Genomic DNA, 27,198 nt, shown 5'->3' with positions numbered 1-27,198 from the left:
TCATAAACTAGCAGATCTCTCCTTCAGGCTGTGCGTGTTGTGCTCCCAAGGTTTCTGTGACTGAAAATGTCAGAAACTCATGGGATGAGGTTTTTGTTGTTGTTCTCTTCCAAAATGCACATGAAGTAGGTATTTTCCAAATTTGGGTAATTTATGCACTACTCTCAGGCCATTTGCCATGTTCACATGCCAGCTTGTTATTATTTATTTAACACTTTTATTTAAATTGATTTGGTCAGGTGCAGTGGCTCATACCTGTAATCTCACCTGGATTTGGGAGGGTGAAGCAGGTGGATCACCTGAGGTCAGGAGTTTGAGACCAGTCTGACCAATATAGTAAAACCCCATTGCCACTAAAAACACAAAAATTAGCTGGGCATGATGGCTTGTGCCTGTAATCCCAGCTACTCGGGAGGCTGAGACAGGAGAATCAATTGAACCCGGGAGGCAGAAGTTGCAGTGAGCCGAGATAGCACTATTGCACTCCAGGCTGGGTGACAAAGCGAAACTCAAATTTCAAAAAACAAAAACAACTATTTATTTTAGTTATTTATTTGAGAGGCCACCTCGACCTCACAAAGTGTTGGGATTAGAGGCATAAGCCACTGCCTTCAGCCAGAAAACTACTTAAATTGACTTTGAGTTCATTCACTTTTATCTTTTGTTTGTGTCATTTTAAGCAGTCGATGCCCATGAAGTCACAGGTTTGATGTGCGAGTCAGTTTTTTCTAATTCATATCAAAATAAGTAGTAAATTGCTGGGTGTGGTGGTGCACACCTGGAGTCACAGCTACTTGGGAGGTGGAGGCAGGAGGAGTGCTTGAGCCCAGGAGGTCAAGGTTGCAGTGAGCCATGATGACATCACTGCACTTCAGCCTGGGTGACACAGTGAGAGCCTGTCTTTAAACACAACAAAACAATTAAAATGTACATGTTCATCCATGTGCCATCTGGAATGTAACTCCACCTGAGCAGGGAAACAGTCTGTTAATGCAGGATGTGCATGTGGGATGGCAGCAGCGGAACACAGACGTCCTCACCGCTCTGCCTTTCTTCTGTCTTGTGCTCTCCTCAGATGCCGCCATGGCCCTTTGGGGAAATGTGTGCACTGCGTCCCTCTAGAGGTGAGAGTCTCTGTGGAATAAGTTCTGGCCGGCGTGTGGGGCTGCGGGTGGACAGCTGTCTAAGTACTTTCCCTGAGTCCATGCACTTGGTTGTCCTGGTTCAAAGAACTTACCTATTTATTGCCCTGGGCCTCATAGTCCCTCTAGTGCAGGCTGCACACAGGAGGAGCCTTTATTTATGGGAGTGACATTCTCTCTGGATTATGAATGGCTGAAGCATTTGTGTGGCTGTGCTGAAGGGGCAGCATTTACAGTGGGCTCCCTGGACAATCCTTTTCAGATCTGACACAAAGCTGAGCATGTTGGCTTCTGTGCTTATCATTGTTTTGATTTACTTTGCCTTGAATTTCGCATTTCTTCTACTGGTTTGTCCTGGTGAGATTGAGAGTTACCATAATAATGCTGACTAGAACTGTTAATGCTGGATTTACAGCAGCAAGGCCAACCTGATTTTCTTCCTGAGGCATCTCTTGCCTCATCTTTTGGCATTTCTTTTTGCAAAATTTTCCTGAAACTCATTTGACTTAGAACATTTTGAGTTTAATAGGGATTCATTTTAATCTTGAAAAGATAATTGCCACACAAAGAAAAACTTGCCTCTGGTTATGTGCAGTGGTTCATGCCTGTAGTCCCAACACTTTAGGAGGCCAAGGCGAGAGGATTGCTTGAGCCTGGGAGTTCAAGGAGTTTAGGAGTTGTTTAGCCTAGGCAACTGGTTTTTTGTATACCCTGTCTCCTCTACAAAAAATTTAAAACATTAGCTGGGTGTGGTGGCTCATGCCTGTAGTCCCAGCTACTTGGGAGGTTGAGGCTGCAGTGAGCTGGGATTGCTCCACTGCACTCCTAGGCAACAGAGTGAGCCCCATCTCTAAAAATTAAATTAAGAAAAAAGGAAGAAAAACATAGTTGTGACCTAGAGTGCTAAGGGAGACCCCAGTACCTGCTTTTGCTGTGGGCCTTGACTTGCCGGGGCCGAGCTGCCTGGCCTCCCTGCACAGCGGAGGCTCCGTGCCTGCAGCACCCGGCAGGTGTGGGACTGCACTCGCTTACTCTGTGTTTTGGCAGCCGTTCGATGAGGACTATCTAAACCATCTCGAGCCTCCCGTGAAGCACATGTCCTTCCATGCCTATATCCGGAAGCTGACTGGAGGGGCTGACAAGTAAGCAACTTGCTGTAACGTAGTTGTGTGTAAATCCTTTTTTGTGTGTCTGGCAGTTGTTGCTTATAGCCACTGAATGTGTGAATGAGAGAAGTAAAGATGAGAAGGGGCCACACACGCCTTTGAATTTGTGAATGTTACCCGGTTCTATTTTTATTTATTTATTTTTTATATACATATATATGTTTTGAAGAAACGGTCTCACTGTGTTGCCCAGGCTGATCTTGAACTCCTTGGCTCAAGTGATTCTCCTGCCTTGGTTTCACAAAGTGCTGGATTACAGGCATGAGCCACCTTACCTGGCCGACCTGGTTCTAGAAGTGAGCTAGCTAGGCAGCGATTGCAGGCGCCTGGCTGCAGGTCCACAGTGATGTGTTGGACAGAGGCTGTCCCTTTGCACGCTGCCCAGGGAGGTTAGCATCTGTGATGGTGGCCTTCTGTGTCTGCAGTTTGAGCTCATTCTCTGCTTTTCAGAGAAACAAGTACCCTGTGAGAATCTCAGCTCCCCCATTTTAGCCCCTGCCAACACTCTCCCTAGAGCCCGGCCTCTGAGTCAGCCTGGTTTTCAGCCACAGCAGGGGCTGCAGCCACTTGTCCTCATGGTACCACAGTAGTTGCCCACAGGCTCAGCCAGGTGGGCACAGGTGGTAACAGTAACCAGAAGGGGGTGAACTGAGCATTTTGATTTCCTTTAAGCCATGCCAAACACTTGCCTATACGACCTTCTGTTGGCTGTCCATGTGCCCTACCAGAAAGTAACAGGCTTCAGCTATTATATAATGCTTGTCAGTGCGACAAGAGGAGATGGTGGCTGAACTGAAGTCAGCAACATTTTGTGAAGAATGTCATATTCACCTGATTGTAGCTTTACTCTGACAGCCTGCTGACATCCTAAAATGACTTTTTAAAAATGTTAGACCAGGAGAAAAAACCTACTAGAAATCCACTCTTGCTTGTCAGTGGGAAAGCCATGGAACTCTCTGGTTTATGGAGTGGGTGCAGATTGATTGTAGTGAAAGCAACTTGGTCAGCCTTTTGTCAGTCTAGGTCAAGGAACACAGTCTCTAGTGGGGGTGTATTTGTGGCCACCGTTAACTTGCAGATTTGGTGATGAGTCATTGCTTCCTAGATGCTGTTACTCCAAAAATGATTCACCACAAAAAATGATAAGTATGTGATGACTTAATGCATATGTTAGTTAGCTCAGTGTAGCCATTCCACAGTGTGGACATGTTTCAAAATATCATTTTGTACACTATAAGTATATAGTTTTTATTTGAGAAACAAAACCTCAAGTCCACCTTAAAGATACAGATTTTTTGTTTTTTGTCAATTATATTTCAATGAAGCTGGAAAAAAAGAAAGTTCAGAGTAGGGTCCAGGACTTTCTCATTGACAATCTTCAACAGTAGTTTTTATTTTCGCCTAAAGCAGAGTGAAGATGCCTTAATTATATATCCTAATCAGATTTTTGCCATGAATAAGAATTTTTTACAAATATGTAAGTACTGGACTAATATCAAAGTTTCTGATAACTTATATACGAGCCTCATGTCCTCTCAGTGGCATAGGTGAGATCAATAGATATTCCGCAATATTCTTGCAAACTTTCATGGATGCTAGTGATAGATGGTAAAAACAAAAATACCACAGTTTGGTAGGAAAATGGTTGCTTGTTTCTGTGTAGTTTAAGTATGTGGGACAGAAGCTAGAAATTTGAATGTGCTGAAACTACAGGTGGAGCTTCCGGTAGAATTACTTTTAGCACGTCTTCTCTGTGGCCTGCCACATGCTTAGCTCCTGAGAGGCTACTGAGGAGGTATAAGATATTTACCTGTCATTTCCAGCCTCTTGCTCAGCTTTTCACCAATGCAATGTTTAATTACATTGCTTCTCTTCTCTTTAGGGGAAAATTTGTTGCCCTGGAGAACATCAGCTGCAAGATTAAGTCGGGGTGCGAGGGGCACCTCCCGTGGCCGAACGGCATCTGCACCAAGTGCCAGCCGAGTGCCATCACGCTCAACAGACAGGTGAGATCTTCCCTGCCTGTCTAGATTTGTTTTCATGGCTGAGAAATGGATATTTCCAGAAGAGCCCCATGGAGTGGAATGCCACTGGCACAGGGTGTTAAGCGTGGTGTTTTTCAGTATGTTGGATGAATTGAATGACCCTTTTGTGGAAGTGGTACACTGAAGATGTCATTTTTAAGACTGCTTGCTCCTGGAGGTGTGGAGTGCAAGCCCACAGTTCTCTGTTTTGCTGGCTTATGTGGAGGCAGAATGTTCCTGGGGATTATTTAATATCCTCAGTGGTTATGAGGAAACTGGCTCTGAAGGCTGGTAAAGGGGCTCTGCTTGGACCAGCTGAGAACACCTGTCCAGGTTGGCTTAAGGATAAAACGTGGCTCAGGAAGAAGGGGCTGATCCAGCCTTTCTGGAGTTCTGCTCACCTTGTCCTGCCTCTGAGAGTGGCCTGCCTTGCCTTCCCGCTGCCTCTGCGCCCTTAGAGAAAATGGCTCTTTAGAGAGAATTCCATGGGCTCCTTGACGTTTTTGGAAACCTCCCTTTCTGCATTCCTTTTTTTCTTGAAAACTACTTTATTTTGGCTAAGCATGGTGTCTCAAACCTGTAATCCCAGCGCTTTGGGAGGCTGAGGCAGGCAGATCACCTGAGATCAGGAGTTTGAGACCAGCTGGGTGTGATGGTGGGCACCTGTGGTCCCATCGCTCAGGAGGCTAAGGCAGGGGAATCACTTGAACCTCGGAGGCAGAGGTTGCAGTGAGCCCAAATCACGCCACTGCACTTTAGCCTGGGTGACAGAGTGAGACTTCGTCTAAAAAAAAAAAAAAAGGGAAAACTAGTTTGTTTTTTGCCCTCGAGACTGTGAAAACCTGTATTTTAACTTAAATCACAGTGGAATTATTTTGAATTTGTTGATAGTATGAAATCTATCTCTACCCTCCTATACCCCCGCCCTGCCCCCTGGAGTCTGAAGTGGTCTAAAGGGCAGAGCTTTCTTTGAGACAGAGTCTCACTCTGTAGCCCAGGCTAGATTGCAGTGGTGCACTGCAACCTTAGCCTCCCAGGTTCAAGCAATTCTCCTGCCTCAGCCTCCTGGATTACAGGCATGAGCCATCATGCCTGGCTAATTTTTGTATTCTTAGTAGAGACAGGGTTTCACCATGTTGACCAGGCTGGTCTCGAACATCTGGCTCAAGACATCCGCCAGCCTCAGCCTCCCAAAGTGGTGAGTTTACAGGCGTGAGCCAGTGTGCCTGACTGGCTTTTTTTCTTAAGTAATGTTTATTGGCCGGGTGCGGTGGCTCACGTCCGTAAACCCAGCACTTTGGGAGGTCAAGGCGGGAGGATCACTTGAAGTCAGGAGGTCGAGACCAGCCTGGCCAACATAGAGAAACCCCTGTCTCTACTAAAAATACAAAAAAATTAGCCAGGCATGGTGGCAGGTGCCTTTAATCCCAGCTGCTGGGGAGGTTGAGGAAGGAGAATCACTTGAACCCAGTAGGCAGAGTTTGCAGTGAGCTAACGCCACCAGACTCCAGTCTGGGTGACAGAGTGAGACTCTGTCTCAAAAAAAAAAAAAAAAAAAAAGGAATGTTTATTGTTTTTATTTTTTGAATAGAATAGCAGATTATTATTATTATTACTTTTGAGCCCTGACTAAGCAGGACATCAAAAAATTCAGTTATAAACTCATAATTGTTCCTCTCCATGGAAATCTTTAGTAAAAGGCAAAAGATTTATTCATTATGAAGAGAAACCAGAGCATGATTATTATTTTTTAAGATACACTGGTCTCACTCTGTCGCCCAAGCTGGACTTGAACTCCCAGGGTTAAGCGATCCTCCAGCCTTGGCCTCCTGAGTATCTGGGACCACAGGCATGCACCACCATACCCTGTTGCTTTGTTTTTTAAAGAACTAGGTAAAAGGTAATTACTAATGGTATGTGCTAGAAAAAGAAGTGATTTATTTTTGATGACATGTTTTCATCAGCCCACTCTTGTTAACTCTACAGAAGTACAGGCATGTGGACAATATCATGTTTGAGAATCACACTGTCGCTGACCGCTTTCTTGACTTCTGGAGAAAGACAGGGAACCAGCATTTTGGGTTCTTATATGGACGGTACACAGAGCACAAAGACATACCCCTCGGCATCAGGGCTGAAGTGGCTGCGATTTATGAGCCTCCGCAGGTAAACATGACGGGAATCCAAGTTCCTGGGTGCCCAAGTTTCTGTGTTTGGAGGCCGTGGGGGACGCCCTTTTGGATCAGGCCTCACCCCATTTGCTGTCATTTGTGCCCGCTCTGTCACACACCAGTGCATGTGCACAACATTTTCTGAATTATTGGAGAGCGAAATCTTGGGCCCTAAAAACTTCAGTGTATGTTACTAAGGATAAGGATATTTTCTTATGCAACCAGTACATGTACCAATATTGATCCCGTGTTTCCATTTCGTCTGCAGTCTGTGTCCAGGTGCTCAGTCCTCCTTGTGTCGTTCTGTCTCTTCCACTGTGCAGCAGTCACTGTCTTAGGGACGATGGAGAGGGCCACAGATGCACCATAGCACCAGTCACCAGAGTGTCACCAGAATAACAAAAACTGCCACCAAAATAGGACTGAAAACAATTTAAGATTTGTTTGGAGGGAAGAGAAGGGTTCTGAGGGTGTGTCCCATAGGTTGTGTGCACTGCTAGTCACTGTGTTGGAAGTCATTTTCTGAGGGTGTGTCCCGTAGGGTTTGTGCACAGCTAGTCACTGTTGGAAGTCATTGGAAGGCCCTCTGGTATGATTATGCCACCAACCAGTTACACGTTGTATTTCCAGTTTTTAGGAAATGGGCTGTGTGTGTATTTTTTTTTTTGAGACAGTCTCACTCCGTCACCAGGCGCCAGGCTACAGTGCAGTGGTGCAACCTCGGCTCACTGCAACCTCCACCTCCCGGGTTCAAGCAATTCTCCTGCCTCAGCCTCACAAGTAGCTGGGACTACAGGCGCGCGCCACCACGCCCAGCTAATTTTTTTGTATTTTAATAGAAACGGTTTCTCCTTATTGGCCAGGATGGTCTCCATCTCTTGACCTCGTGATCCGCCAGCCTCAGCCTCCCAAAGTGCTGGGATTACAGGTGTGAGCCACCATGCCTGGCTGTGTGTGTATGTTTATATGAATTTTAATTTGTTTTGTGATTATGTATAATATTTAGTGTATTTTACATACATTTTATTGCAAAAGTTAAAACAGGTATTCAATGCTAGTTAATGATATGCAAGCTGATCTATTAAGGGAGACGTGCACTTATGTCTAATTTACTTGAAATCCAGTAGAAAAATAAAGTAGACTGATGGGTGACTAGAGGGACAGATAGTGCATAGTACATGCTCATGCTGAGTCTAGTAGTGGGTAGGTGAGTATTCATTGTAAAATTCTTTAAATTAGCTGTATGCTAGAAAGTTTTAATTTTCTTTTTCTTTCTTTTTTTTTTTAAGAGATGAGTCTTGCACTGTTGCCCAGACTGGAGTGCAGTTGTTCAGTTATAGCTTACTGCAGTCTTGACCTCCTGGGCTCAAGCAATCCTCCTGTCTCAGCCTTCTGAGTAGCTGGGACTACAGTTGCATGCCACTATGCCAAGCTAATTTTTAAATTTTTGGTAGTGTCAGGGTCTCGCTGTATTGCCCAGGTTGGCCTTGAACTACTAGCCTCAAGTGATCCTCACATCTTGGCCTCCCAAAGTGTTGGGATTACAGGTATGAGCCACTGTGCCCAGCCAGAAATATTTTTAAAAGTTGGAAAAGAAAAAAAATGTGCACAGTTCCAGTCATATTTACAAACAAGGTATATTCATTTCTTTTTATCCTGCTTTCCTTTATGCGTAGCCCCCACAATTTAAAACTTTCTTTCTTTTTGAGACAGCGTCTCAGTCTGTTGCCTAGGCTGAAGTGCATATGCCATCATGGCTTAGTGCAGCCTCAATTGCAACCTTCCTGGGTTCAAGCAATCCTCCTGTCTCAGCCTCCCAGGTATCTGGGACTACAGGCGTGCACCACCATGCCTGACATACATACATACATACGTGTGTGTGTGTGTTTGTGTGTGTATTTTTTTTCCTGGAGACACATCTTGTCATGTTGCCCAGGCTGGTCTGGAACTCCTGGACTCACGCAGTCTACTCACCTCAGCCTCCCAAAGTTCTGGGATTATAAGCATAAGCCACTATGCGCAGCCTAAAAATTTTTTAGTTGGACTTTCTGAAGTTTGATTATATTCATTTATTTGTTTATTTGTTTGTTTTTGAGATGGAGTCTCAGTCTGTCACCCAGACTGGAGTGCAGTGGTGTGATCTTGGCTCACTGCAACCTCCACCTCCTGCTTCAAGCAATTCTCCTGCCTCAGCCTCTTGAGTACCTGGGATTACAGACACGCGCCACCATGCCTGGCTGATTTTTGTATTTTTAGTAGAGATTAGGGTTCACCGTGTTGGCCAGGCTGGTCTTGAATTCCAAGCCTCGCGATCTGCCTGCCTTGGCCTCCCAAAGTACTGGAATTACTAGCATGAGCCATTGTGCCTGGCAAAAGTTTGCTTTTCTTTCTTTCTTTTTTTTTTTTTTTAAGATGGGGTTTCATGTTGGTCAGGCTGGTCTTGAACTCCTGACCTCAGGTGATCCGCCCGCCTTGGCCTCCAAAGTTCTTGGATTACAGGCATGAGCCACTATGCCCAGCCTTTTTAATTTTTTTTCATTCTTTTTTTTTTTTTTTGCTTTTTTTTTTTTTTTTTCAAACAGGGTCTCACTCCTGAGTTCCAGTGATCTCTCCTCTGGCTCCCAAGTAGCTGGGACTACGGGTGTATATGACACTGAGCCTGGCTAGTTTTGTTTTGTGTGTGTTTGACATTTTTAATGAGAGCAGATATACACATGCATGCATACACATTCATACTATCCCCCTTCTTTGTTTCTTTTTGCATGTACTATATTATACGCACCTTTTCCACCTAATGCTGTCTTGTGGAGATCACTTGATGGCTAGCTTCCTATTTAGATAACCTGACTGGGAGGTCAGCTGGGGTGCCCTGCAGCTGCTTTCAGAGTTTGCTAATCAGAGTTTGAAACTGCAGGCTGTGCTGCGTGGCTGGTGTACAGGCTAGCTTGTGGCCCCTGGTCAAGTGTGTGTCTTTCTTGGCTATATTTATATGGATTTTTAGTGACAGTTTGGTATCTTTGCATAACAATAGATGTAGTGTTTCTTGAGGCATTTTGCCATGGTTCCTTTAAAAACAGACACTAGGTGGCAGTGGAGACCCCACCAGGGAAGTCTCAACCCTTAGGTCACTCTGTGCTGTGCTCAGGATGCTGCTTTTTGAAGCACAAAGTATTCAAATTTAGTTTTTTAAGGGGTCTCTTTCATGGGGACTTCAACAGTTCTATTAAAACTATAAATGAGGCCAGGTGTGGTGGCTCACACCTGTAATCCCAGCACTTTGTCAAGGGCGAGGCAGATCACTTGAGGCCAGGAGTTTAAGACCATCCTGGCCAACACCATCCTGGCCAACTGACCATTCCATTTCTACTAAAAAATACAAAAAAAAAGGTTGCTGGTGGAGCCTGCAGTAAGCTGAGATTGCACCACTGTACTCCCACCTGGGCAAGAGTCAGACTCTGTCTCATTAAAAATAAATAAATAAAATAAAAATATAATTGAAAAAAATTTGAGCAGAAACCTGGCATCCAGAGCACTGACAGCACCATCAGAGCTCCCAGCTTAGAAGTCCTGGAGGTTGAAGCAGTTGACCTGTAATAACCTCCAGCTCAGTAGAATTTGGAGCTTATGCTGCCACATGTCATGAAACAACTCCTTTTCCTTAGATTTTCTCAGTTTGTGATTTGACCTATGTTCTGGAGGTATTCATGACCTCCATATGGGTAATACTCAGCAAATGTAAAGTTCTATGTGGTTTTGCCAGATTTTGACTAATTTACAAGGCTGTGCCCAATTACTGTAACTCAATTTGGGATGACCTTGACTTTTCCTTTTCTTATGGCTGGGGTTTCTTTGTCGAATGATACCTATTAATGAAATGACCCTCAAGCTGCATTTAAGTGAACGTTGATGATTTGGGTAAGCTTGGTCCACTCTGGGAAGTGATGTGCTATGTTGGTTTCGGTTGCATGGGAGCTGAAACTCATCAACCGCCCTGGGCCAGGTGTAAGCAGGTCATTGATTTTTGAATACCTTTTCCCTTCCTTAAGGTTTGTAAGCTCATTACTCTCTGTGGAGTTCATAGTGTCTCTCCACGTCAGTATCTTAGCTGTGAGGACAAGCACTGTCTCTGTAGGAGTGGCACACAGATTTTCCAAGGCTGTTTCCTGGGAATAGATGTTACCTTACAGTTTCATTCTTGCCTAATTTAGCCACACCTGTTTGGAGTGAAGCTACTTATCCAAGGAAGTTTGAAAACAACTTCATTCCCTGATGAAGGAACTTTTAAAACAGGCAAAGTGTAGGCCTTCCCTTAGTCCTGAGCACTCCTGGTGCAGCACACATCAGCTGGGCCCTGCATGCTACATGCTTGCCAGTGCTGGTTAAAGGGGTAGTGCAACCCAAGAGGGAGAGAAGCCATGAGGAATGTTGCATGTTTTTTTGTTTGTTTGTTTTTTGAGACAGAGTCTGGCTCTGTCGCCAGATGCCAGGCTGGAGTACAGTGGCGTAATCTTGGCTCACTGCAACCTCCATCTCCCGGCTCAAGCGATTCTCCTGCCTCAGCCTCCTGAGTAGCTGGGACTACAGCCATGTGCCACCATGTTGGGCTAATTTTTTGTATTTTTCGTAGAGACGGGGTTTCACTCTGTTGGTCAGGCTGATCTTGAATTCCTGACCTTGTCATCCATCCGTCTCGTCCCCCAAAGTGCTGGGATTATAGGCATGAGCCATTGCACTCAGCCCGAGTGTGCTGTATCTGTGGCCGTAGTTTTCCTTTCTGGCAAGGAGTCCCCCAGCACTCCTTATGACCTGGAACTGGAAGCGGGAGGGCTTGGGGTGCTGCTTCCTGAGTCCTCTGCTCTAAGTCCATCTTCTCCCTTTGATTCCCTGTAGATTGGTACTCAGAACAGCTTGGAGCTTCTTGAGGATCCAAAAGCTGAAGTAGTCGATGAAATTGCTGCCAAACTTGGTCTTCGGAAGGTACTGAGGCATTTGACAGCCAAGCAGTGGGGGGTGGCCAGGCTCTGTTGGGCATCCAGGCGGCGGGGAGTTGGGGGTGTGGCCCGGCTGTGTTTGGGACTGACTCTCCCCAGCTACACAAGATCACATGCAGGCTCCATACGTTTTGAAACTTCACTTGTATTTATTGTGCACCAATAACTTTTATATTCCTCTGACTTAAAGTAAAATGAGAACATTTCCTTGAGCATATAAAAGAAGATTCCAGTGCAGATCTGGCTGTTATATTTCAGCCTTCCATCCACATGTCTTCACTGTTTCAAGTGGGAAACAGAAGCAGGAGTGAGACCCCAGCTGCCCTCCTGCTGGTTCCTTGTGCCTGTGTGTCCCTGTGGCCTGAGCTCTCCCTTCATGTGGCTTAGAAGCCGTGGACATTCAAGGCTGGCGATCCATGCTGTGCACTTGGAGCTTCTGCCGTTCCTTCAATCATCATTGAATTTCCTGTTTATAATTTAGGTCTCTGAGCCTAGAATTCTTCCTAGTTCTATGGAACAGTTAGAAGATGAGAAAAGAATTTCCTTTTTGATTCTATTGATCTGGTTTATCTGATATCATTGACAAAGTTTCCAGGAATGTAAAAGATAGATTTTTATAAATTCATGTTGAGCCACGAATTTGAACATATCTTACAAATTTAATATTAATATGTATGTTTTTTTAATTTCCTAATCGACTTAGTGAAAAATAATCTCCAGATTATTTCATCTTATTTCTCTACCGATGAAGGGGGTGAGACTGCAAATGTGACTTAAAACCTGGGAGTGTTAGTGAGTAGTCCACCCCGTTTCACTCTCTCATGAAAGAAACATCCTGTTTCTAACAAGGAGTCCACATCTTCATTTAGGGTCATATTTTGGTTCAAATTCTGGAACTTCGCTTGTTGAAAAGTGAAATTGGTCCAATTTTTTGACCTAATTTGTTATGTAACCTTATAGTTCATAAAATCTTGATATTACCTAAATGCTTTTCTCCAAAACACGAGTTTTTTTTTTTTTTAGGAGTCTTGCTCTGTCTCCCAGGCTGGAGTGCAGGGGCGTCATCTCGGCTTACTATTACCTCCATCTCCTGGGTTCAAGCGATTCTCCTGCCTCAGCCTCCCAAGTAGCTGGGATTATAGGCACCCACCACCACGCCAGGCTAATTTTTGTATTTTTAGTAGAGACGGGGTTTCACCATGTTGGCCAGGCTGGTCTTGAACTCCTGACCTCAGGTGATCCACCTGCCTTGGCCTCCCAAAGTACTGGGATTAAATGCATGAGCCACTGAGCTCAGCCCAAAACACGAGTTTCTAAGCCTGTATTTTTCTCAGTTTAACTTTGATTCTGCTTGATTTACTGCTTAAATACATCAATCCTTTAAGTCTCACTGTTGCCATCACCTTGGATGTTTGATTCCTTGAGGCATCTTTAAAGACAGTGAAAGTCTTCCAGTGTGCTGGTCACATCTGCCAGGGATGGATGGGAAGAGTTGTGTGTCATGTGGTGCTGGAGAGAGTGATGGGCCATACATCCCTCCTGAGGACAGAGGTGACAACTGCTGGGACTCAAGTGCTGCTCCTGTGGCCTCAAGACAGGCTTCTGGTACAGGAATTCACAGGCAGAGGCAGGTCCAAGGATCACATAGCACACAGGCACTGCCTCCTTGAACATGCAGGGGATGCTGGGTCATGGGTTTCAGATCCCAGAAGGATGTTTCCTTCTGGGCTTGAGCTAGAGCTCCCAGGAGCAGCTGTGTGAAGTCTGCATTATGTTACCCTTTTATCTCAAGTGCCTGTCTCTAGGAATCCTTTTCCGTAGCTTGTCGGGAAAGACCTACTCTTTGAAATGTTTATTTGCTTGCCCGTTCTCTCTCTTCCTCTTGGGAGTTTAAGTGCCCTTTTCACTGACCTTCTGTTGGTCTCACTCACTGCTGTGTCCCCTGCACCCAACATGGTGCTGGGCAGAGCTGGGTCTGAGGAGACTCATCTCTAACCCAGCAGCACCAGAGGGAGGGCGGCCAGTATCTGCTGAACAGGGATGGAGATTCCTGGGTATGGCCTGGCATCTTACTTCAGCAACCTGTTCACTTAGATTGACCTGGCTCACAAAAAGGAGTTTCTGACTGAGGACATTCTTTTTAAGCTTTCTGGGCAGAAGCCAGAAAACATTCATCATCTATCTTTTTTTTTTTTTTTTTCAAATGGAGTCTTGCTCGTCGCCAAACTGGAGTGCAGTGGCGCAATTTTGCTCACTGCATCCTCTGCCTCCCAGGTTCAAGTGATTCTCCTGACTCAGCCTCCCAAGTAGCTGAGACTACAGGTGTGTGCCACAACGCCTGGCTAATTTTTATATTTTTAGTAGAGATGGAGTTTCACCATGTTGGCCAGGATGGTCTTACACTCTTGACCTCATGATCCCCCTGCCTCAGCCTCCCAAAGTGCTGGGATTATAGGCTTGAGCCACCGTGCCTGGCCGTTCATAATCTATCTTAAGGAGATGTTTAAAAGATACTTTCCTTTTTATTAAGGTTGGCTGGATATTTACAGACCTCGTCTCAGAAGATACCCGTAAGGGTACAGTCCGCTACAGTCGAAATAAGGTGAGGTGGAAACAGAAATGTGCACATAACCCTGTGGCTTGGTTACAGATTGCATTGGCCTACATTCAGAGGGTCTCTTTGCACTGCTGGTTCTAGCTTCAGGCCACATTCTTTTTCAAGAAGGTCTTCCTGAGAAATGAAGACTAGGTTTCTTGGTCCTGTCTCATAGAGCTAAACCCACCTTACTTTTACAAAGCAGTGACTTTCAGGGCTTAGCCCGTGGCGGGGTGGCTTGCATAGTGCTTCTGGTCTTCCTAGTTGTGGGGGATTTTAGATGAGGAATGTGTAATGCTTAGGAATTGTAGATACTTGTTTCAAAGTGGTTTTGAGCTTTATAGTTTGGTTCTTATTTTTTATTACTTTTTTTCTTGAAATAGAGTCTTGCTCTGCTGCACGGGCTGGAGTGCAGTGGCACAACCTTGGCTCACTACAGCCTGGGTTCAGGTATGCACAACCATACCCAGATAATTTTTTTCATTTTTAGTAGAGCCCAGGTTTTGCTATAATTAGTTCTTTTTTTTTTTTTTTTTGATGGAATCTTGCTCTGTTACCAGGCTGCAGTGCAGTGATGGTATGATCTAAGCTCACTGCAACCTCTGCCTCCTGGATTCAAGTGATTCTCCTGCCTTAGCCTCCCGGAGTAGCTGGGATTACAGTTGTGGGCCACCACCCCTGGCTAATTTTTTATATTTTAGTAGAGACAGGGTTTCACCATGTTGGCCAGGATGGTCTCCATCTCCTAACCTCCTGATCCGCCCACTTCAACCTCCCAAAGTGCTGGGATTACAGGTGTGAGCCAACATGCCCTGCCTCTTATTTTTTAAGGAAGAAATAGAAGCATTTTGACATGATGCTGTAAAATGTTATATAGGCTGCTTCTCTTGTCTTAGGACACCTATTTCCTAAGTTCAGAAGAGTGTATCACTGCCGGAGACTTCCAGAACAAGCATCCCAACATGTGCCGGCTCTCTCCAGATGGACATTTTGGATCCAAGTTTGTTACTGCAGTGGCTACAGGTATAATAGGGACAGTTGTACTGGAAATACTATCACTCTTGTTAAAACGTTTCATTCCTGTTTTCGTTAGCTTTTATCCTTAAGTTATACTGGATTTTCTTGTTGGGCTTGTGGGGACGTATATTCCTCCTTTCATTTTATGGTAAAAATTCTGAACTTACCAACATAAAACTGAAAACAGAAACCACAAAACTCATAACAGAATCGGAACCTCCACAGAGTTACTTAGGCCAGTGGTCTCATTAAAAGTCCACTTTTTTGGCTAGGTGCGGTGGCTCACGCCTGTAATCCCAACTTTTCAGGAGGCCAAGGTGGGTGGATCGCTTGAGATCAGGAGTTTGTGATCAGCCTGGCCAACATGGCGAAACTCCATCTCAGCTAAAAAAATAAAAATTAGCTGCACGTGTCAGTGGGCACCTGTAATCCCAGCTACTCAAGAGGCCAAGACAGGAGAATTACTTGAACACAGCAGGCGGAGGTTGCAGTGAGCCGAGTTCATGTCACTACACTCTAGCCTGGGTGACAGAGCGAGATTCTATCTCAAAAAAAGAAAAAGGATGTTCCCCTGGGCAAAACAGTGAGACTCCATCTCAAAAAAAAAAAAAAAAAGTCTTTTTTTTTTTCTTTTTCACATTCTTACTCTGTCATTTAGGCTGGAGTGCAGTGGCGCGATCTCAGCTCACTGCAGCCTCCACCTCCTGGGTTCAAGTGATATTTGTGTCTCAGCCTTCAGAGTAGCTGGAGTTATAGGTGCACGCCACCATGCCTGGCTAATTTTTGTATTTTTAGAAGAGATGGGGTTTTGCCTTGTTGGCCAGGCTGGTCTTGAACTCCTTACCTCAGGTGATCCACCCTCCTCGGCCTCCCAAAGTGCTGGGATTATAACACCTGTAATCCCAGCATTTTGGGACTTCATTTTGAAATGAAGTAAGTGGACTTTTAATGAGACCACTGACCTAAAGAGAGCTCTGTGGAGGTCCCGGTTCTGTTACGAGTTTTGTGGTTTTTGTTTTGAGGTTAAGATGGGAGGATACCTTGTGAGTGGGAGTTTGAGACCAGCCTGGGCAACATGGCAAGACCCCATCTCTACAAAAAATAAATAAATAAAACATATTAAATAAAAAGAAAGAAAAATGTTTAAGCTAACTGCAGAGCTTTTCACACTTTGCTGCATATTCTTGAGCTTGCGGGTTTTTTTTTTAGACAGGGTCTTACTCTGACACCCAGGCTGGAGCACAGTGGTACAGTCACGGCTCACTGGTGTGACTCCTGGGCTCATGTGATCCTCCCCTATCAGCCACCCATGTAGTTGGGACTATGTGTGTGCGCCACCATGCCCAGCTGATTTTTAAATTTTTAGTAGAGGTTAGGTCTTGTTGTCTTGCCTAGGCTACAGTTCTTTGATTTAAGGTGCATTTAGATTGATTTTTGAAATGAATATATTTTTAGGGGAGCGATAGGCATCTTTTACATGTTAATTATGTTAATATTTAATACATGTTAACTATTTCACATGGGAATTAATTGAGTCAGATTTATTGTCCTAAGTTGTTCTTTGGATTCAGTGCTTAAGGGAAGGGTTGGGAGTTTGGACTAGGATTGAAAGAGGGACTGAGGATTCTGCGTCACAGAACCCCTTAGTGAGGGCAGGCTGGGAAAGGGCGCTGTCATGGTGGGAAACCCTGGAGAGCAGCTGGGGCTAGAGAGGGGGCACTGGCCACCCAGGAGGGAAGCAGAGAACAAAGGCGCCCATTTCATTTAGAATTCTGCCTAGACAGCACTGTATTTAGAGACGGGGAGAAAAGTATCATCCTGCTCTGCCCCCTGTCACATCCCTCCACCCTTGCCGCTTGCAGGCTGATATCTGGGTGCAGTAGTTTAGGCTGGTAGTTTCCAAACCTGTCGGATTCAACCCGTTTTTAGAACACTTTGTGATATCCCTTTACTACGCAGAAATAAAATTCATGGGTAATATAACTAATAATGTAGGCTGCCTACACACAGAATTCTGAAATGGAAGGCAGAGTAGTATCCTAACTGTAATATAACATCAAAGGAAAATGAGAGGGAAGAAACAGAATAAAGTCATACATTTAGGTGTGTCTGTGCTTCTGGACTGACCCATGAGGACAGCACGGTGGAATACGTGCTGGTATGTGTGGGCAGGGGCTGTGCACAGGCTGGGTACAGGCCTCTCAGCTGGCCTTGCTGTCAGCAACATGGCTTCCTGGGAGGCTCAGCAGCTCTCCACCCAGCTCCAAGCAGAACAGCATGCCCTTGCCTCAGCTTACACTATGACAGCCCCAGAGAATTCACTGTGCATTCAAACTCTGCCTGTTTTGTGGTATTTATAAAATAGAATTGCTTCTAATCTCACATCATTGTAAATAGTGGTTTTTGCCTACTTAAGTGTGTAGCGGGCATTCAGGGTCTTGTGGGACATGGAACAGTTATTTTCTCATGGGCCCTCTGTACCTAGTAAGACATCTGGCACCCCCAAGCCAGCACACCAAAGCAGTGTCCCCTCCCCATCAGTGAGGCAACCAAAACATTTCCAGAACTGCTGCCCTCATGAAGAAATGCTGTTTCAGGCTTCCATGGGCTCCCATGGTTACCTAAGCCTTTTAATTACTGTTTCTTTTTTTTTTAATATATATGTATATTTTTTCTTTTTTTTTTTTTTTTTTGAGACGGAGTTTCGCTGTTGTTACCCAGATTGGAGTGCAATGGCACGATCTCGGCTTACCACAACCTCTGCCTTCTGGGTTCAAGCAATTCTCCTGCCTCAGCCTCCCGAGTAGCTGGGACTACATGCATATACCACCATGCCCAGCTAGTTTTTGTATTTTTAGTAGAGATGGGGTTTCACCTCGTTGACCAGGATGGTCTTGATCTCTTGACCTCGTGATCCACCCGCCTCGGCCTCCCAAAGTGCTGGGATTATAGGCGTGAGCCACCGCGCCCGGCCTTTTTTTTTTTTCTTTTCTTTTTTTTAGACAGAGTCTTGCTCTGTCACCCAGACTGGAGTACAATGGCATGATCTCACTGGATGGCTCACTGCAATCTCTGCCTCCCGGGTTCACACAATTTTCCTGCCTTAGCCTCCTGAGTAGCTGGGATTACAGGCATGCACCACCATGCCCAGCTAATTTTTGTATTTTTAGTAGAGATGGGGTTTAGCCATGTTGGCCAGACTGCTTTTGAACTCCTGACCTCAGGTGATTCCGCTGACTCTTCCTCCCAAAGTGCTGGGATGGGACTACAGCACTTTGGGAGGCCGAGGTGAGCCACTGCATCTGGCCTTTTTAAATATATATTTTTTAATTAAAAAAACATATTTCAGTGTGGTTTTAATATGTTTTGTTCTGAGTGAAATTGAGGATCTTTTATTTACATTTAAAACTTTTTTTTGAGACAGTTTTGCTCTGTCACTCAGGCTGGAGTGCAGTGGCGCAGTCTCAGCTCACTGCAACCTTTGCCTCCCAGGTTCAAGTGATTCTCGTGCCTTAGACTCCCAAGTAGCTGGGATTACAGGTGCATATTACCACGCCTGGCCAATTCTTGTGTTTTTAGTAGAGATGGGGTTTCATTATGTTGGCCAGGCTGGTCTTGAACTTCTGTCCTCAAATGATCTACCTGCCTCAGCCTCCCAAAGTCCTGGGATTATAGGTATGAGCACTGCGTCCAGCCTAATTACTGTTTCTATGGAGAAATTATTTCATGGGCCAGAAGAACTGACACATTTTAAAAATTATAGTTTCTAACTTGGGGGCTACCACCTTCAATTGGAGTCATACCTCTTGTTAAGAGTTGAAAAATTGTATAGATCATCCTTGGGCTTTTATTGCCTCTGGAATTGGCATTTACTGAAGGGTTTTGGAACTGAGAGACAGTGAATAACCTAATATGTAAACAGGCAGTGACTTGGTGCTTGAACTTGCTGTGGTCTCCCTTTCCCGAGGGTAGTGGTTGACTGAAGAGTGCTTGTCCTCATGCCTGTTTTTAATCACTGCAGCTTGGATGAAGGTTTTCTAACTCAAATAAATTTTGCTCTTTCCCTTGCACTAGGGTCTCTTGGTCATGGCCATGTGGGGACCCCATGCTGTTGGAAATTGTACTTGCTGCATTCCCGTCCCACATCCCTCCTTAGACAGGGAGGTGCAGACTGAGCCATGTGGCACAGGGTACGTGGCACCCCTGCAGGCAGCACTCAGGTCCTGGCTTGGATGCAGAGGCCTCGCTCCTCCCTCTGCGTCTGCCCTTTCTCCCCTTTCCCCTTTGATTGTGCACAGGTGTTCTCTGACGTGAGTCTTCAGAGTGTAAGGGCCCTGATGATGTGTGCCCTTTGCTCAAGCAACCCTGAAGGGCCCCATGGAAGGACAGTGCACTGCGGGGCTGAGCTTACCCTCCACACTGGGCTGGGTGTCTCTGTTTCCTCATAGTCTGACACGCTCTCAGCTTAGGGCTCTGAAAGGTAGTTGCTGAGGGTCTGATTTCAAAAACCAGAAATGTTTCTCAGATTCAATAGCAGCTGAGGTCTTTTCTGTCACTGCCTCTTTGTAGGCCCTGTGACCCTTCCAAAGTAGGGATTTCCTGACTGGCTGATTTTCGAAGAGAGTGATAGTTCACTTGTCCTGCCAGCTTTTCTGGCAGGGTTACACAAACCCATCAGGACATGTGTTTCCTGCTGCTCATGTGGAAAGGGGAGTTCGCAGTTCATCTCAGTGAGTTTACCCTTGAAGATTATCCATATGGCCTAATTTTGCTTTTTATAAACAGCCTTCTGTTTTACAAATACTGCTTTCCATTTTTCTCTCATTCTCAATCACCAGATTTTTCTTTATTAAATGACCAATCACGTTAATGATCAAGCTAAACACCAAGTGCAGGTTTTTCATTTTGTTTTGTTTTTTTCTCCCAGAGATGGAGTCTTGCTCGGTTGCCCAGGCTGCAGTGCAGTGGCGAAATCTCGGCTCATTGCAGTCTCCGCTTCCTGGGCTGTAGCGATTCTCCTGTCTCGGCCTTCTGAGTAGCTGGGATTACTGGTGCACGCCACAAGGCCAGGCTAATTTTTTGTATTTTTGTTAAAGAAGAGGTTTCACCATGTTTTCCAGGCTGGTCTTGAACTCCTGACCTCGGGTAATCCACCTGCCTCAGCCTCCCAAAGTGTTGGGATTACAGGCGTGAGCCAGGGCGCCCAGCCCACTCCAGGTTTTCACAGTGTCCTGACCAGATGTCTGTATGGTGGCTCCCCGGCGCTCTGTCCAACCTTGCCTGTGCTCTGAGTCCTGCATTCTTTCGGTGCCATTTATGCCACTGATGTTAGTGGTTGTTTGCGCAGGGTCGGCTGCCTCACCTGAGCATTTGTGTTTGGGCCATGGAGAAAACCCTATGCTAGTGAACTGTACCTTTGGAGCCACTTTGAGTCAGGGTTTTGAAGACAGCCTTCACCCACCTTCTGTGTGTGTCAAGAGCTTTGTGGTGGCAAGCTGTCTCCTTCCTCACTTTTTCTGATTGCGTGGCTGTTGGGTTTGCTTTCTGATGCATGTTTCAAAGCCACATGCACACCGAGCATGGTAGCTCACACCTGTAATCCCAGCACTTTGGGAGGCTGAGGCAGGCGGATCATGAGGTCAGGAGTTCGAGACCAGACTGGACAACATGGTGAAACTCCATCTCTACTAAAAATACAAAAAAGTTAGCCTGGGATGGTGGTGGGCATCTGTAATCCCAGCTACTCGGGAGGTGAGATAGGAAAATTGCTTGAACTTGGGAAGTGGAGGTTGTAGTGAGCTGAGATCTTGCCATTGCACTCCAGCCTGGTTGACAGAGCAATACTGTCTCAAAAAAAAAAAAAAAAAAAAATGCCACATGCTCTCTGTTTCTGTTTTCTAATCAGATTGTTTTTATCAAAGAAACTGAAACAGAGATATCGAGGGTTTTTTTTCCTCCAAAGCTATAACAAATGATGAGGATGGGGCACAGTGGCTCACACCTGTAATTCTAACACTTTGGGGAGCCAAGGTGGGAGGATCACATGGGGCCAGGAGGTAGAGACCAGCCTGGGCAACATAGTAAGACCTTATTTCTAAAAAAATAAATAAGTACCTAAAAAATAATGAGATTGTAGTCAGTGTGTCACTTCAGTTTTGGAAGTACAGCTCTAGGGCGGTGGGTGCCTCCCTATGCCTGCTTCCTCCAAAGACTCAGGCTACCCACCTGGCATCATCTGCCCACTTCACTTCAGGGACTGGGTCTAACTCGACTGCTCTGCCGCCTCTCAGCTGTGATCTGTAGTCCCTTTGTCCCCACATGAAGTTTTCCTGGAGGCATTGATGGAGTGGAGTCTGGGAGAGGAGGACATAGTGGACTGTGGATGGTGAAGCCACAGAGGAGCTGGGCTCCAGCGTCTGCCTACAGCTATTTGGTGACACCAGCACCTCCACACTGAGATGCCTGGTGGCATTGGCCTTGTGTGGTGGTCATGTGGGATTCAGTAAGACAGAGGCTGCTGTGTGTACAATACAGTGACTGGATTTCTATTAAAAATAGTTTCTGTCTTGATCTTCTCCCACCCCCTCCCTGTCTCTCTCTGCCTCCAGGTAAATTTATCCTCCCATCCCTGCCATGGGCTCTGTCTGCCATTTACACCCCGGTGTTATGAATCAGGAGCCCAAGTGCTGATGACGCTAAGCCTAGCTTTAGGGGAAGATGTTAGACAATGTTTAACAATCTTTTATTTTTAATTTTTACATTTATTTATTTATTGTAGATACAGGGTCTCACTGTGTTGCCCAGACTGGTCTCAAACTTCTGGGCTCAAGCAATCCTCCCGCCCTGCCCTCTCAAGGTGCTTAGATTGCAGGTGTGAACCACTGCACTCTGCCTTTTATCTATTTATTTTTTCAAAAATTTAATAATCTTGATTTCCTGATTCTGATACAGCATATCCTTGGTGGCACCTGTTTGTGGAGCCAGGTGTGTGTGGAGCTGCAGGGTGTCAGGACCTGCATGTCTAGGTCTCATATTGTGGCCATCCATCAACTACAGAATATTTTTTAACTCTTACCCCCGACAAGCCCTTGAGGGTTTGCTTTTTTCTACTGATCAGAGGTGAAGAATTAACAGATATGGACTGGTTTTGAATGCCCTTTGGTAGACTGTTTTTGAAGGTCTCTCTCTTACAGGTGGTCCTGACAACCAAGTCCACTTTGAAGGGTACCAGGTGTCCAATCAGTGTATGGCGCTGGTTCGAGATGAGTGTTTGCTGCCGTGCAAGGACGCCCCTGAGCTTGGCTACGCCAAGGAGTCTAGCAGTGAGCAGTACGTGCCTGATGTGTTTTATAAGGTAAAAGTATGGTAAAAAAAAAAAAAAAAAAAAAAAAAAGAATTCCATACATGGAGAACAGGGTGAACCTTTCTTGGAGCTTTCTAATTTGGGTGCATTCTGCCTATAGCAGCCATTTGTCAGCTGTGGTTGAACTCTGCTTGTCGCTAAAGACTTCTGTCACGTTTCCGGGGCTTGATATTAGCTACTCATGCTCTCATGGCATTAGGGCTTCTCACCAGAAGTGGAGCTACATGTGCCGGGTTTGGGATCAGTAACACCAAATCCAACCATTGAACATAGTCTCAGTTTCTAAAGATGAAAAGATGGGGCCTGGGCATGGTGGCTCATGCCTGTAATCCCAGCATTTGGGGAGGCTGAGACTGGAGGATCCCTTGAGCCCTGGAGTTCAAGACCAGCCTGGGCAACATAGCGGGAGACTATCTCTACAAAAAATAGGTGTGGTGGTATGAACTATAGTCCCAGCTACTTAGGAGACTGAGGTAGGAGGATCACCTGAATCTGGAAGGTCAAGGCTGCAGTTAGCTGTGATGGTGCCACTGCACTACAGGCCTGGGGTGGAGATGAGAAGACAGTGGGAGATGTTTGGGGACCTTTTTTAGAATTCTGCCATTTGCAGCTATTCAGTGTTTTTTCGTTTTGGTTGTTTCCACTCCTTTGGGGGCTCCAGTTACACGTATATTTGGCTGCTTGAAATTGTCCCATGTTTACTGATACTCTGTTCATTTTATTTCAGTCTTTTTCAGTATTTCATTTTGGGTAGTTTCTGTTATGTCTTCAGATTCATTCATCTTTGCTTCTGCAGTGGCTAATCCGTAGTCATTCTCATGTAGCATGTGGTTCATCTCAGACATTGTAGTTTTCATTCTAGAAGTTTAAGTTGTTAGTTGGTTTACCGTGTTTCTACTTAATTTTTTGAACATAGAGGATACAGTTGTATTAGTTTCTTTTCTTTCTTCCCTTCCTTTCTTTCTTTTTTAAAATTTTTTTGGTCTTTCTTTTAACTATCCCTCTGAATTTTTTTTTTGCCCGCCCTCCTTCCCTCCCTCCCTCCCTCCCTCCCTCTCTTCCTTCCTTTCTCTTTCTTGCCTTTCTTTTTTCCTTGAGACAGGGACTCTCTCTGTTGCCCAGGTTGGTCTTGAACTCCTGGCTTCAAGCAGTCCTCCTGCCTTAGCCTCCCAAAGTGTTAGGGTTACAGGTATGAGCCACTGTGCCTAGCCCATATTAACTTTTAATGTTCTTATTTAGTGACTCATATCACCTGCTATTTCTGCATCAGTTTTAATTGACTGATTTTTTTTCCAGTTATGGGTTATTATGTCTGGGTCTGCAACTGCTAGTGTGTTTTCTGTGGACCATCCGTCTGTCTGTTCTTGTTACTAGACCGCTGAGTGTTTGTCATATGCTGCTCATTATGCATTACAAGCCAGAGACTCCAGCAGGGTGTCTTCTTCCAGACAGGGCTTTGCCTTCCTCCATGGGGAAGCGTGGTGGTGGTGGGCTGTCCACCTCCATCCACGAGGTGAGAAGCTGGTCAGAGCTGACTTGCATCTTGATGAGACTTTGTCTATTGTTGATGCTTCTCTTTCTCTACAGTGTAACCCCTTAGAGGTGCCATCTGAGAGCCTGGTAGAGATCTTTGTGAGGTGACAGTCTACCTTAAATCTTTGTCTTATTGGCCCTGAAAGGCCAGAAGTTTCTTGTTTTTTTCAGGCCTCATACAGCGTAAATATATGAGTATCCCATGTACCTTAAAACTTCTGCAAGCATCTTTTTTTTTTTTTTTGAGACAGTCTCTCTCTGTTAGCCAGGCTGGAGTGCAGTTGTGCGATCTTGGCTCACTGTAGCCTCTGCCCCCTGAGTTCAAGCAATTCTTGTGCCTCAGCCACCTGAGTAGTTGGGACAACAGGCATGTGCTACCAGGCTCAGCTAATTTTTTATATTTTTAGTAGACACCGTGTTTTACCATGTTGGCCAGGCTGGTCTTGAACTCCTGGCCTCAAGTGATCTGCCCACCATGGCTGCCCAAAGTGCTGGGATTACAGGTGTGAGCCACCACACCTGGCTGCAAACATCTTTCGGGGGAGAATGACTGCATGTTTGAAACTCCTGTGTCACCAGAGTCTCTGCCAGACCCTCATCTCCCAGAACTCACCTCCTGCAGGAGGAGAGAGGAGGCTTTCCATCTCAGTGCCTCGGTCCCCTTTGCTGGGGATCTTCCCTATCTGGTTTAGATTCAGTTCCTGCCTCGCCTGCCTCCTTCCTTCCCAGTTGACCAGTCTGGTCTCGAACTCCTGACCTCAAATGATCCGCCCACTTCAGCTTCCCAAAGTGGTGGGATTACATTCGTGAGCCTCTGTGCCTGACTTACATTTTTCTTTTGAAACAGGCTCTCGCTCTGTTGCCCAGACTGGAGTACAGTGGTGTAATCCCAGCTCATTGCAACTTCTGCCTCCTGGGCTCACGCGATCCTCCTGCCTGTTTCTCGGGTAGCTGGGACTACAGGTGCACACTACCATGCCCAGCTAACTCTTTTGTATTTTCAGTAGAATCAGGGTTTCACCATGTTGCCCAAGCTGGTCTTGAACTCCTGGGCTCAAGTAATCTGCTTGCCTTGGCTTCTTATAGTCCTGGAATTACAGATGTGAGCCACTGCACTTGGCCTCTGTTTTCTTTCTTAATGATGTGGATAATCAGCTGTGTTAACACAGTTTTGGTAGTAAAAACAAACTTGTGTTTCCCTGTTAATATGTGATGTTTCTCTGTTGTCAGTCGTCTCCTTGAATCATGGATGTTTCTGGACTCTGTTCTATTCCATTGGCCAGTTTTCCTAAATCAGAACTAATACCTTGCGCGCACTTGCTCGCCCTCCCTCCCTCCCTCCCTCCCTCCCCCCCCTCCTCCCTCCATCCATCTCTCTCTCTCTCTCTCTCTCTCTCTCTCTCTCTCTCTCTCTCTCTCTCTCGACATGGAGTCATGCTGTGATGCCCAGGCTGGAGTGCAATGACACCATCTTGGCTCATTGCACCCTCCTGGGTTCAAGTAATTCTCTTGCCTCAGCCTCTCAAGTAGCTGGGACTACAGGCATGTGCCACCATGCCAGGCTAATTTTTGTGTCTTTTTGTTTTTTTTAGAAGAGACAGGGTTTCACCAAGTTGGCCAGGCTGGTCTTGAACTCCTGACCTCGTGATCCGCCCAACTCGACCTCCCAAAGTGCTGGGATTACAGGCGTGAGTCACCATGCCTGGCCACCATGCTCTCTTACTTACCGTCACTGTGACTAGAAATATTTTTTATGCCTGGTAAGTCACAGACCTTCTTCCCTTTTCTTCAGGATACCTGACTGTCCTCAGCCTTTTGCTCTTCTGTGAGAATTTTAGACTCAGCTTGTTGAGTTGCACCAAAGCCAGCAGTCCTGTGAGGGTTTCATTGATGCCATTTCAGGGCTGAGTCTTCCTGCCTTGAACTTGGTGAGGTGCTACACTTGTTCCTGTGTTGTGTGGTTTATTTTTTGTTTTGTTTTGTTTTGTTTTGTTTTTTTGAGACAGAGTCTTGCCCCATTGCCCAGGCTGGAGTGCCGTGGTGTGATCTCACCTTACTACAACGTCCACCTCAAGCAATTCTTCTGCCTCAGCCTCGTGAGTAGCTGGGACTACAGGCTCACACCGCCATACCCAGCTAATTTTTTCTATTTTAGTAGAGACAGGGTTTCACCATGTTTCCCAGGCTGGTCTTGAACTCCTGAGCTCAGGCAATCCACTCGTCCCGACTTCCCAAAGTGTTGGGATTGCAGGCGCAAGCCACTGCGCCCAGCCTTGTTCCCATCTTCTTCAACGTCTCCTAGAAAAGTTTTCAATTTTTTTCTGTGGAGGCCTTACCTATTATTTGTTAGATTATTCCTAGGTACTTTATTTTTTTTTAACCTATTAGAAAATAGCAGCATTTAAAAATTATACTTCTGAACTCTTGCTATTTGAAACAGGTAAATTTTTGTATCCGGCAACTGCTGTAAGTTCCTCCATATTATGTTTATAGGTTTAGTCGTTTGCATTTCCTGCACGTATTATCCGTGAATAACAGTTTTATTTCTTCGTTTCCATTTTCAGCCCTTTTCATTCTTTGGGCTTATCCCAATGTTGTCTGGTATCTCCCAAACAACGCTGATGGCAGCGGAAGTCATTGTCACCTTTGTCTTGTTTTTAATCATGAAGCAAGTGCTTTTAGGATTTTATCATTAACTATGCGTTTGCTTTAGGATTATTTTTAAATACCCTTTTCAGTTTGGAAATTTGCTTTTTTATTTCCATGTGTTATTTTAAGTTTCTTGCACTTAGGAATGGGGAGCTTCCTTTTGTAATGAAATATGTCACATTTCCTTGATCATTCTGTTGTTTTCATAGAGTGCTTGTTTGCCTTCTCTTAGTGAGAATAGGCTAGAAATACTTCCCCAAATTGTTTATAGCCCAGTAGGATTTGAGACAGATTTCTCATGTTTCAGGAAAATATCAGTTGGAGCAAAGAGAACTGTAAAAGCAAACATTGAAGTAATCCTTTTAGCCCTCCCATGGACTTTGCGGTTGAAGGTAAAATAATGCCTTGTAAACAAAACCTGTACCAATATTTGTCCATGGCTGTTTGCATCATGTTGTTGTCTTTGGCAATAAAAATTGGAAACAATTGAACAGCCCCATCACAAGGGGATATTCAGTTACCATACAGCTGGACTCTGGAATGGTG

The 27,198-nt window shown here is 45.3% G+C and overlaps 1 protein-coding gene and 1 non-coding gene across 12 annotated transcripts in view; one reads left to right on the top strand and one right to left on the bottom strand.

Moving 5' to 3' along the window:
- The window catches only part of NPLOC4 (NPL4 homolog, ubiquitin recognition factor), a 75,407-nt gene that overhangs the window by 20,435 nt on the left and 27,774 nt on the right, over positions 1-27,198 (top strand). For 4 of the 11 annotated variants that reach the window (XM_078374950.1, XM_002748836.5, XM_078374952.1 and 1 more), the window contains exons 5-12: positions 1,076-1,124; positions 2,190-2,284; positions 4,191-4,314; positions 6,319-6,498; positions 11,394-11,480; positions 14,025-14,096; positions 14,987-15,113; positions 22,301-22,461. In XM_078374950.1, the coding sequence (XP_078231076.1) occupies positions 1,076-1,124; positions 2,190-2,284; positions 4,191-4,314; positions 6,319-6,498; positions 11,394-11,480; positions 14,025-14,096; positions 14,987-15,113; positions 22,301-22,461 (895 nt within the window). Of the gene's footprint in view, positions 1-1,075; positions 1,125-2,189; positions 2,285-4,190; positions 4,315-6,318; positions 6,499-11,393; positions 11,481-14,024; positions 14,097-14,986; positions 15,114-22,285; positions 22,462-27,198 lie in introns of all 11 variants that reach the window. The other 7 variants (XM_078374947.1, XM_035302088.3, XM_054256603.2 and 4 more) reach the window with 3 other exon arrangements.
- Positions 5,954-6,070, bottom strand: LOC118154173 (U5 spliceosomal RNA). The gene has a single exon (XR_004744068.3). It is a non-coding gene; the product is annotated as a U5 spliceosomal RNA (small nuclear RNA).

This window comes from Callithrix jacchus, chromosome 5 (genome assembly GCF_049354715.1).
Source record: "Callithrix jacchus isolate 240 chromosome 5, calJac240_pri, whole genome shotgun sequence".
Classification (NCBI taxonomy): domain Eukaryota; kingdom Metazoa; phylum Chordata; class Mammalia; order Primates; family Cebidae; genus Callithrix; species Callithrix jacchus.
The sequence above is the reverse complement of the archived record's forward strand: the minus strand, read 5'-3'. Positions and strand labels throughout refer to the sequence as shown.